General features: G+C 42.6%; 1 protein-coding gene across 3 annotated transcripts in view; it reads right to left on the bottom strand.

Moving 5' to 3' along the window:
• The window catches only part of LOC115153910 (sarcoplasmic/endoplasmic reticulum calcium ATPase 1), a 122,150-nt gene that overhangs the window by 32,351 nt on the left and 74,958 nt on the right, over positions 1-14,841 (bottom strand). For all 3 annotated transcript variants that reach the window (XM_029699575.1, XM_029699576.1, XM_029699578.1), the window contains one exon: positions 934-1,022. In XM_029699575.1, the coding sequence (XP_029555435.1) occupies positions 934-1,022 (89 nt within the window). The remainder of the gene's footprint in view (positions 1-933; positions 1,023-14,841) is intronic.

Consider the following 14,841-nt stretch of genomic DNA (forward strand, 5'->3'; position numbering starts at 1 on the left):
AATTCGCCACTGGCACCCTGTGCTCTTCACAGATGAAAGCAGGTTCACACTGAGCACATGTGACAGACGTGACAGTCTGGAGACGCCGTGGAGAACGTTCTGCTGCCTGCAACATCCTCCAGCATGACCGGTTTGGCGGTGGGTCAGTCATGGTGTGGGGTGGCATTTCTTTGGGGGGCCGCACAGCCCTCCATGTGCTCGCCAGAGGTAGCCTGACTGCCATTAGGTACCGAGATGAGATCCTCAGACCCCTTGTGAGACCATATGCTGGTGCGGTTGGCCCTGGGTTCCTCCTAATGCAAGACAATGCTAGACCTCATGTGGCTGGAGTGTGTCAGCAGTTCCTGCAAGAGGAAGGCATTGATGCTACGGACTGGCCCGCCCGTTGCCCAGACCTGAATCCAATTGAGCACATCTGGGACATCATGTCTCGCTCCATCCACCAACGCCACTTTGCACCACAGACTGTCCAGGAGTTGGCAGATGCTTTAGTCCAGGTCTGGGAGGAGATCCCTCAGGAGACCATCCGCCACCTCATCAAGAGCATGCCCAGGCGTTGTAGGGAGGTCATACAGGCGCGTGGAGGCCACACACACTACTGAGCCTCATTTTGACTTGTTTTAAGGACATTACATCAAAGTTGGATCAGCCTGTAGTGTGGTTTTCCACTTTAATTTTGAGTGTGACTCCAAATCCAGACCTCCATGGGTTGATAAATTGGATTTCCATTGATTATTTTTGTGTGATTTTGTTGTCAGCACATTCAACTATGTAAAGATACAATTATTTAATAAGATTATTTCATTCATTCAGATCTAGGATGTGTTATTTTAGTGTTCCCTTTATTTTTTTGAGCAGTGTATTATGCTAATTCAATTTCCGCAGGGGCACTGACATGGAGCTAACAGAAAGGTGGTAGGATGGGACACTCACACTTGTCCTTCAGGGGCGTAGGTTGAGCCAGTTATAGAGAACTCATGGACAGCACAGCTGGAATCCTCCACCTTGTCCACCACAAACATCTGGAGAGGGAAGAGAAAGAGAGTTGGGATAGTTAAAGCAGGGTCAAGTAGACTAGGCTATCGGCAAAGCTCCAGGGTAGGAGTAGGCTAGGCTATCAGCAAAGCCCCAGGGTAGGAGTAGCCTAGGCTATCAGCAAAGCCCCAGGGTAGGAGTAGACTAGGCTATCAGCAAAGCCCCAGGGTAGGACTAGCCTAGGCTATCAGCAAAGCCCCAGGGTAGGAGTAGGCTAGGCTATCAGCAAAGTCCCAGGGTAGGACTAGCCTAGGCTATCAGCAAAGTCCCAGGGTAGGAGTAGCCTAGGCTATCAGCAAAACCCCAGGGTAGGAGTAGGCTAGGCTATCAGCAAAGCCCCAGGGTAGGACTAGCCTAGGCTATCAGCAAAGCCCCAGGGTAGGAGTAGGCTAGGCTATCAGCAAAGCCCCAGGGTAGGACTAGCCTAGGCTATCAGCAAAGCCCCAGGGTAGGAGTAGGCTAGGCTATCAGCAAAGCCCCAGGGTAGGAGTAGGCTAGGCTATCAGCAAAGCCCCAGGGTAGGAGTAGGCTAGGCTATCAGCAAAGCCCCAGGGTAGGAGTAGGCTAGGCTATCAGCAAAGCCCCAGGGTAGGAGTAGGCTAGGCTATCAGCAAAGCTCTTACAGTGCTTTCAATGGGAGGCCCAGGGTTTCCCAGGGTTCTCTACAGGGCCATGGGAGAGGTGAATGTGGCCCGCCGGCCACCGACGCAGAGGGAACACATACCCTCCCGCACTGCCTGGCCCACAAAACACAGGGATTTCCCACCACATACAGCCAATCACTGGCTTCACGTCACAGCTGTTTACGAGAGATTGTTGATTTTCTATTTAACTTGCTTTGGCAATGTAAATAATGTTAACCATGCCGACAGAGACAGACAGAAAGACTATAAATCATACTCTTGCTGAGACAGACAGACCAACAGACAGATAGACAGAGCTTGTATATATACACACTGTAGTGGATGAGTATATGGGCCAAGTTGTTGCCCAAGTCGTGTTGACGTTGGTCTGTCCTTCCGTGTGCTCAGAACTCCTGTGTTGCCAAGAGTTTTGTTTTGTCTGTGCGTCTGGCCCTGTGTTAATGTACTGATTTCCTGCGTGGAGAGGCCGTCCCAGAACAATTAGGGTTTGGCCACACCCGTAGGTCTTTTGAGGCTGACAGGTCAGTTAGGCTGGCAGCTCAGCAGTGGATGTTGCGGGTTCTTGCCATTTCTCTCCTGTGAGTTTGTGTGAGTTTGTGTGAGTTTGTCTGTGATCTGGCCCTTCTCTCCTTTGTGTTGTTCATCCTGCAGCAGTGATGAAACAGGTGGAATGGCTCTGCTCTAGTTCATTTGTGGGAGTGCATTGATTGGTTCACCACAGGAGGGGGTCTGTTGTTCAATGCACACTGAAGTGGAACACTAAGGAGAGGATTGATGGGGTCTGGAGAAGAACAAGCTGTTCAGAACACTAGGATAATATGGTGAAGAAACAAAGTACCAAGGGTTTATGTAATTGACCTGTTCACCATTTAGGGTATTGAGTAGTCAAAGCCCTACTTCGGTGCACGATTCTTCAAAACAGAAAACGATAAGAGGTTAACCCTCCTGCTGTGTTCCGGTCGAAATGGAACGATTTACAAGTTCTCTCTCTGAAATGTAGTTCATTTAATCTGATTGTCATGAGGTTCCATGACTTTGTCCACACAGGGCATCTGAACACACAACATACATCAATGATTTTCATTACATTTTGGGTGTTTTATTTAAGTTTTGTACACCTGTGGTGTTCCAAGTCAAAAATGACCGGTCATTAGAAATGAATTGGTGAGACTACAATTAGTGTATAAAATTGAGTTCAGGCACATGCCCAGTCACATCAGATGGACACACTTCCTCTCCCAGACCCACACATGCATGTGTGTTTGAGCGAACACACACACACTTCACTCCCCTTCCATGGCAACACCCACGGGAACCTTTCCCCAATAGAATCTTTCCCCCACGTGAACCACACCTGTTGGCATTCTCACAAACAATCACAACATTGTTTCAATAATATATAGAACTTTTCTTGCAGTTCTGGTATATAAAGCATTTTTGAGGCCTTGCTCACAATTCATTCTGTGGCGGCACAATGACCAAACGATAAAGTATGTGAGGCTCTTGATCATATCTTTGATGGTGAGGAGGAGAGAGTCCTTGTTAAACTTTGACATAAAGTAGTCTGTGATAAATAGCACAATATGTTTCATCTGAGTATTTGTTATAGTCAAAATAATCCACATTCTGCTTTTTTTTTTAACTCAAAAACGAGTTGTATGAGCTCAGGTCAATGAGGCCTACAGGCCACAACTAGCAAATAGAAGTCCAAAACGTGTAACGTTCACAAGAACTTACGTTGATAAAAAGATCTAACACATCATTAGGTGATAATATATGTATTATTATGGATTTATAATCAGCTATAATTGGGCGGTCATTTTGGAGCGGGAACACAGAATGAATTAACATGAAACCAACACAACAGGAGGGTGAAACAGGCTGTGTCCGATTAAAAACAAAAGGGGCAATCAGCCGTTTAAAACAATAAAGCGTACTCTGCCTGTTCCGGTAAAAATGCTGAGGAATTAGGCTGGAGGAATGTAATTACTCTCAAATTCATAGACCAAGATATGGATGCAAGGACTAACCATCCATGATATCAAAACGTTTAGTTTTAAGCATGGTTTAAGGCTATAAAGTGTTTGTTTACATTTACTTTGTTTAAAAACATTGGAGTAAAACAAGCTTATATATTTTGGGTTCTGTTGTGGTACGACAGTTGAACTCAGCTCACGAGACATTTATAAAGTTATATTCTTTAAGAATCAATGGGTTCATCTCATTAATTTAAAGGGGAGCACCTGCAGATTGCCCCTTTAAAGAACGAATGCAGTCAGACAACTTCTCCCTTCAGTATATTGTGGTATTTTGAAATTGTATTAGGATCCCCATTAGCTGTTGTGAAAGCCGCAGCTACTCTTCCTGGGGTCCACACAGAACATGACATACTACAGAACACTGATAAACAAACACAGCACAAGGACAGAACCACACACACACACACACACACACTTGTTAAATACTTGGTTAGAAGGGCATTCTAGAATGGCCATCCAAACCAGATAACGGGACAGTTTGCAATAATAACGCAATATGCACCTACACAAGCAGCCTGTATTTTTATTTTATTTAACCTTTATTTAACTAGGCAAGTCAGTTAACACTCTAACCACTAGGCTACCTGCCGCCCACAAGGCTACCTGTACTGACTACAAAGTGACAAGAAGCTAAACCAACAACCACAAACAGAAATTGGATACATTGTAAACGGAGGTCCAATGGGGGAAAAAAACGTAGCTAACATTTTTTGGGGCGCATCTGATGACCTAACGTGGTGGTGAATGAGGAACATAACATTTATCCCATCCCTCTATGCTGCAGTCATGATGCAAGTGACCCTATGCTGTCAAATCCTCCCACATGTTTGTAGTTTGACCAGCAACTGGTATTTTTTAATTCAGTTTTCATATTGGCAGGTTTGCTAGCAACAAACTATTTAGCTAGTTTCTAGCCTAGTGTTTGATATGCAATGTGATCTCCTCCTAATGAAAAAAGTGTTGTGTCCTGACAAGGCAAACATTTCTAGCTATGCCAGGCAAAATCGGGCATCAGCTCATTTTTATGGATATATGTAAATGAATGTCAATAGAAACAACAAATGCATAAACAGCTACTTCGCTGTTATTCTGGCTGCGGAGGTCGTGACTGTGTTAGCTGTAACTAGTTGGCTAGTTAGCAAGCAAAGGACAAGAACATGGCAACGGAACATATACTGTAGAACAAAGAAATGGGTCACGTCCATAAATATCGAACTAATGGAACAAACGGCTCGCGTCTCTAGCAACCAAAAGATGAGAAAGTATTAATTCTCTTATAAAAAAAAGTGTATATGTAAATGTGTGCATTAGTATTGTTTTCTTTGGCAACTGTGGTACATGCAGGATAAAAACACCTCCTTTCTGTACATTACCTAGGAAAAATGAACTCTGAAAATGGACTCTGCCTTGTCCTGCAGTATCGTCCATTATTTACAAGGTAATGTACAGAACGTCTGCGTTTAGTCATTACATAACCAAACTGCAGAACGACAATACAACATTAATAGATGCTCAATATTCACAAAATATCCAGGTCAAATAGAGGAGAGGCATTGTGTCGTGAGGTGTTTCTATCGTATAATTTTTTTTAAATAAATATAACCAGGTTTGTTGTTCACTTGACCAATCTGAGATAGAGGTCCATGTAATCATGGCTCTATATAATACTGTACATTTTCTGGAATTTGGGGACTGTGAAAAGACTCCTGGCTGCACATCTGGTAAGTGTGTGTCAGAGCTGTGTAAACTGACTATGCAAATACATTTGGAATTATCAACATATGTCTCTTATAAGAAGAAGTAGTGATGCAGTCAGTCTCTCCTCTACTTTTAGTGTTTATATTAGCCCTCTGGTTACAGTGAAGAGCAAGACGTGCCACTCGGTTCTGGGCCAGCTGCAGTTTTTCTAGGTCCTTCTTTGCAGCACCTGACCAAATGACTGGGCAATAATCAAGATAAGATAAAACTAGAGCCTGCAGGACTTACTTTGTGGAGTATCAAAAACAGCAGAGCATCTCTTTATCACGGACATACCTTTTCTTTACAACCTTTGAATCAATACGTTTTGACCATGACAGTTTACAATTCAAGGTAACACCAAGTAATTTAGTCTCCTCCACTTGCTCAACAGCCACATTATTTATTATCAGATTCAGCTGAGGTCTAGAACTTAGGGGATGATTTGTACCAAATACAATGGTTTTAGTTTTAGAGATGTTCAGGAGTCAGGACCAGTTTATTACTGGCCAACCATTCTAAAACTGACTGCAACTCTTTGTTTAGGGTTGCAGTGATTTCACCAAATGTGGTTGCTGACACGTACAGGGTTGAATAATCAGCATACATGGACACACAGGTGTTTTTTTAATGCCAGTGGCAGGTCATTCATAAAAATAGAAAAGAGTAGAAGGCCTAGACAACTGCCCTGTGGTACACCACACGTTTAACATTATAACCTCAGCCAAAAAATTAGCGTCTCTTTTTCAGGACCCTGTCTTTCAAAGATAATTCAAAAAATCCAAATAACTTCACAGATCTTCATTGTAAAGCGTTTAAACACGGTTTCCCATGCTTGTTCAATGAACCATAAACAATTATTGAACATGCACCTGTGGAACGGTCGTTAAGACACTAACAGCTTACAGACGGTAGCCAATTAAGGTCACAGTTATGAAAACTTAGGACACTAAAAGAGGCCTTTCTACGGACTCTGAAAAACACCAAAAGAAAGATGACCAAGGTCCCTGCTCATCTGGGTGAATGTGCCTTAGGCATGCTGCAAGGAGGTATGAGGACTGCAGATGTAGCCAGGGAAATAAATGGAAATGTCCGTACTGTAAGACCCCCAAGACAGTGCTACAGGGAGACAGGATGGACAGCTGATCGTCTTCGCAGTGGCAGACCACATGTAACACCTGCACAGGATCGGTACATCCGAACATCACACCTGCGGGACAGGTACAGGATGGCAACAACAGCTGCCCGAGTTACACCAGGAACACACAATCCCTCCATCAGTGTTCAGACTGTCCGCAATAGGCTGAGAGAGGCTGGACTGAGGGCTTGTAGGCCTGTTGTAAGGCAGGTCCTCACCAGACATCACCGGCAACAATGTCGCCTAGGGGGACAAACCCACCGTCGCTGGACCAGACAGGACTGGCAAAAAGTGCTCTTCACAGACGAGTCGTGGTTTTGTCTCAACAGGGGTGATGGTCGGATTCGTGTTTATCGTCGAAGGAATGAGCGTTACACCGAGGCCTGTACTCTGGAGCGGGATCGTTTTGGAGGTGGAGGGTCCGTCATGGTCTGGGGCGGTGTGTCACAGCATCATCGGACTGAGCTTGGTGTCATTGCAGGCAATCTCAATGTTGTGCGTTACAGGGAAGACATCCTCCTCCCTCATGTGGTACCCTTCCTGCAGGTCATCCTGACATGACCCTCCAACATGACAATGCCACCAGCCATACTGCTCATTCTGTGCTTGATTCCCTGCAAGCCAGGAATGTCAGTGTTCTGCCATGGCCAGCGAAGAGCCCGGATCTCAATCCCATTGATCACGTCTGGGACCTGTTGGATCGGAGGGTGAGGGCCAGGGCCATTCCCCCCAGAAATGTCCGGGAACTTGCAGGTGCCTTGGTGGAAGAGTGGGGTAACATCTCACAGCAAGAACTGGCAAATCTGGTGCAGTCCATGAGGAGGAGATGCACTTAATGCAGCTGGTGGCCACACCAGATACTGACTGTTACTTTTGATTTTGACCCCCCTTTGTTCAGGGACACATTATTCCATTTCTGTTAGTCACATGTCAGTGGAACTTGTTCAGTTTATGTCTCAGTTGTTGAATCTTGTTATATTCATACAAATATTTACACATGTTAAGTTTGCTTTAAATAAACGCAGTTGATAGTGAGAAGATGTTTCTTTTTTTGCTGAGTTTCGAAGCTTCCATTAAAGAAAACCCTCTGTTCTATTAGATAGACAACTCTGCATCCACGATATGGCAGATGTTGAAAAACCATAACACATACGTTTTTTTTCAACAGGTTATGGCCAATAATATCAAAGGCTGCACTGAAATCAGTATAGATCCCACAATATTCTTATTATCAACTTATTTCAACCAATCATCAGTCATTTGTGTCAGTGCAGTACATGTTGAGTGCCCTTCTCTATAAGCATGCTGAAAGTATGTTGTTAATTTGTTTACAGAGAAATAGATTCTGGTTCAACAATTTTTCCCGCCCATCTAAGATGTCAATACCTGGTGTTTTCTCATTATTGTCGGACAACAGTTGTTCCACTTCACCCACACTAACGTCACAGAATTCAAAGTTACAATGCTTTTCATTCATTATGTCACGTTCGTGTGTATAGACAGACCACATCTTTATTAGATTGTGAAACTTACCAAAATACAAAACAATAAAGAATAAATGAACCGTGACGACAATGCAGTGCTAACAGGCAACTAAACATAAACAATATCCCATAACCCACAGGTGGAAAAAATGTTAGTTAAGTATGATCCCCAATTAGAGACAACGATAACCAACTGCCTCTAATTGGGAATCATACAAATCACCAATATAGAAACTAAACCTAGAACCCCACATAGAAAATATAAACTAGAACAACCCCCAGTCACGCCCTGATCTACTCTACCATAGAAAATAAGAGCTCTCTATGGTCAGGACGTGACACATTATTAGGTATTTTTTGCACAAATATGATAGCTCACAGTTTGTTGTTGCCATTTCATGCCTACGTTTGCCAATTCAATATTTATTAAAAGGAATTGGCAACATCAAAAGGTTGCGTGATAAATTAACCATCTGATTCAATGAAAGATCGTTGAATTTGTCTTTCATTTAGTGTTTTCCAAAGCTTTTTTCAATTATACCTTGTAAGTTATCTTCATAATACAATCTTATTTGTCTTCATTTTAGTCACATAATTTCTCAAATGTACAATAAAGTTTGCCAATCAGATGTGCAGTCAGACTCACCCACCACTCCTTTGGCCTCGTCTCTCTCAACCACACAGCTTTTCAATTCCTCATCGATCCACAGGGCCTTAACAGTTCTAATAGTAAGAAGTGTTGACATGTTGAATGCACCAAGCTGTCTGTTTAAACTACTAGCACACAGCTCAGACACTCATGCCTACCCCACAAGACATGTCACCAGAGGTCTCTTCACAGTCCCCAAGTCCAGAACAGACTATGGGAGGCACACAGTGCTACATAGAGCCGTGACTACATGGAACTCTATTCCACATCAGGTAACTCACGCAAGCAGTAGAATCAGATAGGTAGCTAATATGGTGCTAGATTTGTGCATAAGTAAGTAGCCTTGGCTTGTGCGAGCCGAAATGGCTCATAGGAACAGGAGCCCCTCTGATGTATCTGTAGTATCATCGGTAACAAATAAGCTAATAACATAAAATACAATATTCTTCACTAATATACCAAGATAGTGGTTTACTACATGACCTATTAGCTAATATATATATTTTTTTTAATCTGCCATTTTAGTGTTCTGTTTGTCACTACACATTAATCTCACTATCTGAGATGTCTCCATGGAAACAAGCCACTGCATGATTCATATGAACCAAAAGGTGCATGGCTGTAGCAGTTGAAACTCAACTCAAATCGGACGCGGTCCGTACTGTGGTTATTATGTTGTGATGGCAGCAGTAACATAGTGAGGGTGTGCCTCCGCACTGTGTGTAATGGAAGTGCAATGGTGTGACGTCAGAGGGGATTCTCTCCTCTGTGTGTCTTTGACCGCACCCTGGGATATCCCCTCGGCTGGGAAAGCAGGATATGACCAGGCTAGTGGACATGGATGTTCTTATCAGAACCATATGGAGTAGCTAGACCCATCTCAAGGTTAAGAGATTGTGACAGCGGCCTGTCACAGACACACAGGTTTACAAGCATTGCGCTACACTTGCATTTACATCCGCTAACAATGTGTATGTGACCAATACAGTTTGATACGCATACACATAACTAACAAGCAAAAAGGAAAAATGTGAGTATGACTACAACTTATGTAAAAAAAAAAAAATGTCTAACATATTGCAAATGAATGCTCCCTGCCTCTGTGATTCAGCAAACAAACCCAATCCCTCCCCTGGCTGAGAATTAATGTAACCACTCAAATTCATAGACGGAGATATGAATGCAAGGACTAACCATACAGTTTTAACCATGTTAAAGATATATAGTGTTAGTTTACATTTACTTGGTTATTAACAAACATTGGAGTAAAACAAGCTTATATGTTGGGGTTCTGATGGGGTACGACAGCTGAACTAATCTCATGAGGCATTTATTAGTTATACTTTTCAAGAATCAATGGGTATATATAGATACATACACAAAGTCAGAAGTTTACATACACTTTAGCCAAATACATTTAAACTCAGTTCACAATTCCTGACATTTAATCCTAGTAAGAATTCCCTGTTTTAGGTCAGTTAGGATCGCCACTTTATTTTAAGAATGTGAAATGTCAGAAAAATAGTATAGAGAATGATTTATTTCAGCTTTTATTTCTTTCATCACATTCCCAGTGGGTCAGAAGTTTGCATACACTCAATTAGTATTTGGTAGCATTGCCTTTAAATTGTTTAACTTGGGTCAAACGTTTTGGGTAGCCTTCCACAAGCTTCCCCACAATAAGTTGGGTGAATTTTGGCCTATTCCTTCTGACAGAGCTGGTGTAACTGAGTCAGGTTTGTAGGCCTTCTTGCTCGCGCACGCTTTTCAGTTCTGCCCACAATTTTACTATAGGAATGAGGTCAGGGCTTTGTGATGGCCACATGTCTTGAGATGTTGCTTCAATATATCCACATAATTTTCTGTCCTCATGATGCCATCTATTTTGTGAAGTGTACCAGTCCATCCTGCAGCAAAGCACCCCCACAACATGATGCTGCCACCCCCGTGCTTCACGGTTGGGATGGTGTTCTTCAGCTTACAAGCATCCCCCTTATTCCTCCAAACATAACGATGGTCATTATGGCCAAACAGTTCTATTTTTGTTTCATCAGACCAGAGGACATTTCTCCAAAAAGTAAGATCTTTGTCCCCATGTGCAGTTGCAAACCGTAGTCTGGCTTTTTTATGCCGGTTTTGGAGCAGTGGCTTCTTCCTTGCTGATCGGCCTTTCAGGTTATGTCGATATAGGACTAGTTTCCAGCGGATATAGATACTTTTGTACCCGTTTCCTCCAGCATCTTCATAAGGTCCTTTGCTGTTGTTCTGGGATTGATTTGCATTTTTGCACCAAAGTACGTTAATCTCTAGGAAACAGAATGCATCTCCTTCCTGAGCGGTATGACGGCTGCGTGGTCCCATGGTGTTTATACTTGCGTACTATTGTTTGTACAGATGAACGTGGTACCTTCAGGCATTTGGAAATTGCTCCCAAGGACGAAGCAGACTTGTGGAGGTCTACAATTTTTTTTTCCCCCTGAGGTCTTGGCTGATTTCTTTTGATTTTCCCATGATGTCAAGCAAGGAGGCACTGAGTTTAAAGGTAGGCCTTGAAATAGATCCACAGGTACACCTCCAATTGACTCAAATGATGTCAATTAGCCTATCAGAAGCTTCTAAAGCCATGACATCATTTTCTGGAATATTCCAAGCTGTTAAAGGCACAGTCAACTTAGTGTATGTAAACTTCTGACCAACTGGAATTGTGATACAGTGAAATATAAGTGAAATAATCTGTCTGTAAACAATTGTTGGAAAAATTACTTGTGTCATGTGCAAAGTAGATGTCCTAACCAACCTGCCAAAACTATAGTTTGTTAACAAGAAATTTGTGGAGTGGTTGAAAACAAGTTTTAAATGACTCCAACCTAAGTGTATGTAAACTTCCAACTTCAACTGTACACACACACACACACACGCACACACGCACACACACACACACACACACACACACACACACACACATACACACACACACACACACACACACACACACACACACACACACACTTAAAAGTCAAAAAATGGATGTAACAACTGCAGATTGCCCCTTTAAAGAATGCAGTCATCTAATAAAATACTACTTTTCCATTCAGTTCATCTGCTGCTTCTAGAGGACGTGTGTGGGCACTCAGAGGACCGGAGCCCTAGGACCATGCCTCAGGACTACCTGGCCTGATGACTCCTTGCTGTCCCCAGTCCACCTGGTCGTGCTACTGCTCCAGTTTCAACTGTTCTGCCTGCGGCTATGGAACCCTGACCGGTTTATTAAACATGCTACCTTGTCCCAGACCTGCTGTTTTCGACTCTCTCTCTACCGCATCTGCTGTCTCTAACTCTGAATGATCGGCTAAGAGAAGCCAACTGACATTTACTCCTGAGGTGCTGACCTGTTGCACCCTCTACAACCACTGTGATTATTATTATTTGACCCTGCTGGTCATCTATGAATGTTTGAACTAGAGGTCGACCGATTATGATTTTCACCGCCGATACCGATTATTGGAGGACCAAAAGGCCGATACTGATTAATCGGCCGATTTAAAAAAATCTATATTTGTAATAATGACAATTACAACAATACTGAATGGACACTTATTTTAAATTAATATAATACATAAATAAAATCAATTTAAGCTCAAATAAATAATGAAACTTGTTCAATTTGGTTTAAATAATGCAAAACAAAGTGTTGGAGAAGAAAGTAAAAGTGCAATATGTGCCATGTAAGAAAGCTAACGTTTAAGTGCCTTGCTCAGAACATGGGAACATATGAAAGCTGGTGGTTCCTTTTAACATGAGTATTCAATATTCCCAGGTAAGAAGTTTTAGGTTGTAGCTATTATAGGAATTATAGGACTATTTCTCTCTATACAATTTGTATTTCATATACCTTTGACTATTGGATGTTCTTATAGGCACTTTAGTATTGCCAGTGTAACAGTATAGCTTCCGTCCCTCTCCTCGCTCCAACCTGGGCTCGAACCAGGAACACATTGACAACAGCCACCCTCGAAGCAGCGTTACCCATGCAGTGCAAGGGGAACAACTACTCCAAGTCTCAGAGCGAGTGACGTTTGAAACGCTATTAGCGCGCACCCCGCTAACTAGCTAGCCATTTCACATCGGTTACACCAGCCTAATCTCAGGAGTTGATAGGCTTGAAGGGGTGGGTATAATTTGTGGAACGTTCCAACAGGAATCTGTTCCAAAAAACGTAAAGTAAAAGGTTGCCAACCAACAACGCATACAAAGTAGCAACGCATACAAACTTAGCTAACTAGCTGCCGAATAGGCATCAACTCACCACGTAGCTTATTCTTAATGTTTGTCCGTAGGCAACCAGAGTGAGGACAGACATTTTTCGGAATAAACGTGATGAGTGAAAAACGCAATGAAATAGAAATAGACCACTCCCTACCCGGTATCTTATTCTGCCGCTATATAACTTTGTATGCGGTGTTTTTTGGCAACCTTGTTATTTACGAAGTTTTTGGAATAGATTCCTGTTGGAACGTTCCACAAATTATATTAAATTATAGTTGATAGGCTTGAAGTCATAAACAGCGCAATGCTTGAAGCACAGCGAAGAGCTGCTGGAAAAAACGCACAAAAGTGCTGTTTGAATGAATGCTTACGAGTCTGCTGGTGCCTACCACCGCTCAGTCAGACTGCTCTATCAAATCATAGACTTAATTATAATATAATAAACACACAGAAATACGAGCCTTAGGTCATTAATATGGTCGAATCCGGAAACTATCATCTCGTTTTTTCTCAGTGAAATACGGAATCGTTCCGTATTTTATCTAATGGGTGGCATCCCTAAGTCTAAATATTCCTGTTACATTGCACAACCTTCAATGTTATGTCATAATTACGTAAAATTCTGGCAAATTAGGTCGCAACGAGCCAGGCGGCCCAAACTGTTGCATTTAACCTGACTGCGTGCAATGAACGCAAGAGAAGTGACACAATTTCATGTTAGCAGGCAATATTAAATAAATATGCAGGTTTAAAAATATATACTTGTGTATTGATTTTAAAGAAAGGCATTGATGTTTATGGTTAGGTACATTGGTGCAACAACAGTGCTTTTAACGCAAATGCGTTAAATCAACACCCGTTTGTCGAAGTAGGCTGTGATTCAATGAGAAATTAACAGGCACCGCATCGATTATATGCAGCACAGGACACGTTAGATAAACTAGTAATATCATCAACCATGTGTACTTAACTAGTGATTATGTTAAGATTGATAGTTTTTTTATAAGATAAGTTTAATGCTAGCTAGCAACTTACCTTGGCTTCTTGCTGCCCTCGCGTAACAGGTAGTCAGCCTGCAATGCAGGCTCCTCGTGGAGTGCAATGTAAGGCAGGTGGTTAGAGCGTTGGACTAGTAACTGGAAGGTTGCAAAAACGAATCCCCGAATCCCCCCTGAACAAGGCAGTTAACCCCCGTTCCTAGGCAGTCATTGAAAATAAGAATGTGTTCTTAAATCTGACTTGCCTAGTTAAATAAAGGTGTGGGGAAAAAAAAAAAAAAAAAAAGGCAAATCGGTGGCTTAAAATACCGATTACCGATTGTTATGAAAACTTGAAATCGGCCCTAATTAAAATCGGCCATTCCGATTAATCGGTCGACCTCTAGTTTTAACATCTTGGCGATATACTGTTATAATCTCCACCTGGCACAGCCATTAGAGGACTGGCCACCCCTCAGAGCCTGGTTCCTGTCTATTTCTTCCTAGGTTCCTGCCTTTCTAGGGAGTTTTTCCTAGCCACCGTGCTTCTACATCTGCATTACTTTTAGGCTGGGTTTCTGTATATTACTTTGTGACATCTGTTTGAACCCTGTGCCACAGGGTTCAATTCTTGGGCCAATTCTTTTCTCTGTATACATCAATGATGTCGCTCTTGCTGCTGGTGAGTGTCTAATCCACCTCTACGCAGACGACACCATTCTGTATACTTCTGGCCCTTCTTTGGGCACTGTGTTAACAAACCTCCAGACGAGCTTCAATGCCATACAACTCTCCTTCCGTGGCCTCCAACTGCTCTTAAATACAAGTAAAACTAAATACATGCTCTTCAACCGATCGCTGCCTGCACCTGC

This window comes from Salmo trutta, chromosome 19 (assembly GCF_901001165.1).
Source record: "Salmo trutta chromosome 19, fSalTru1.1, whole genome shotgun sequence".
NCBI lineage: Eukaryota > Metazoa > Chordata > Actinopteri > Salmoniformes > Salmonidae > Salmo > Salmo trutta.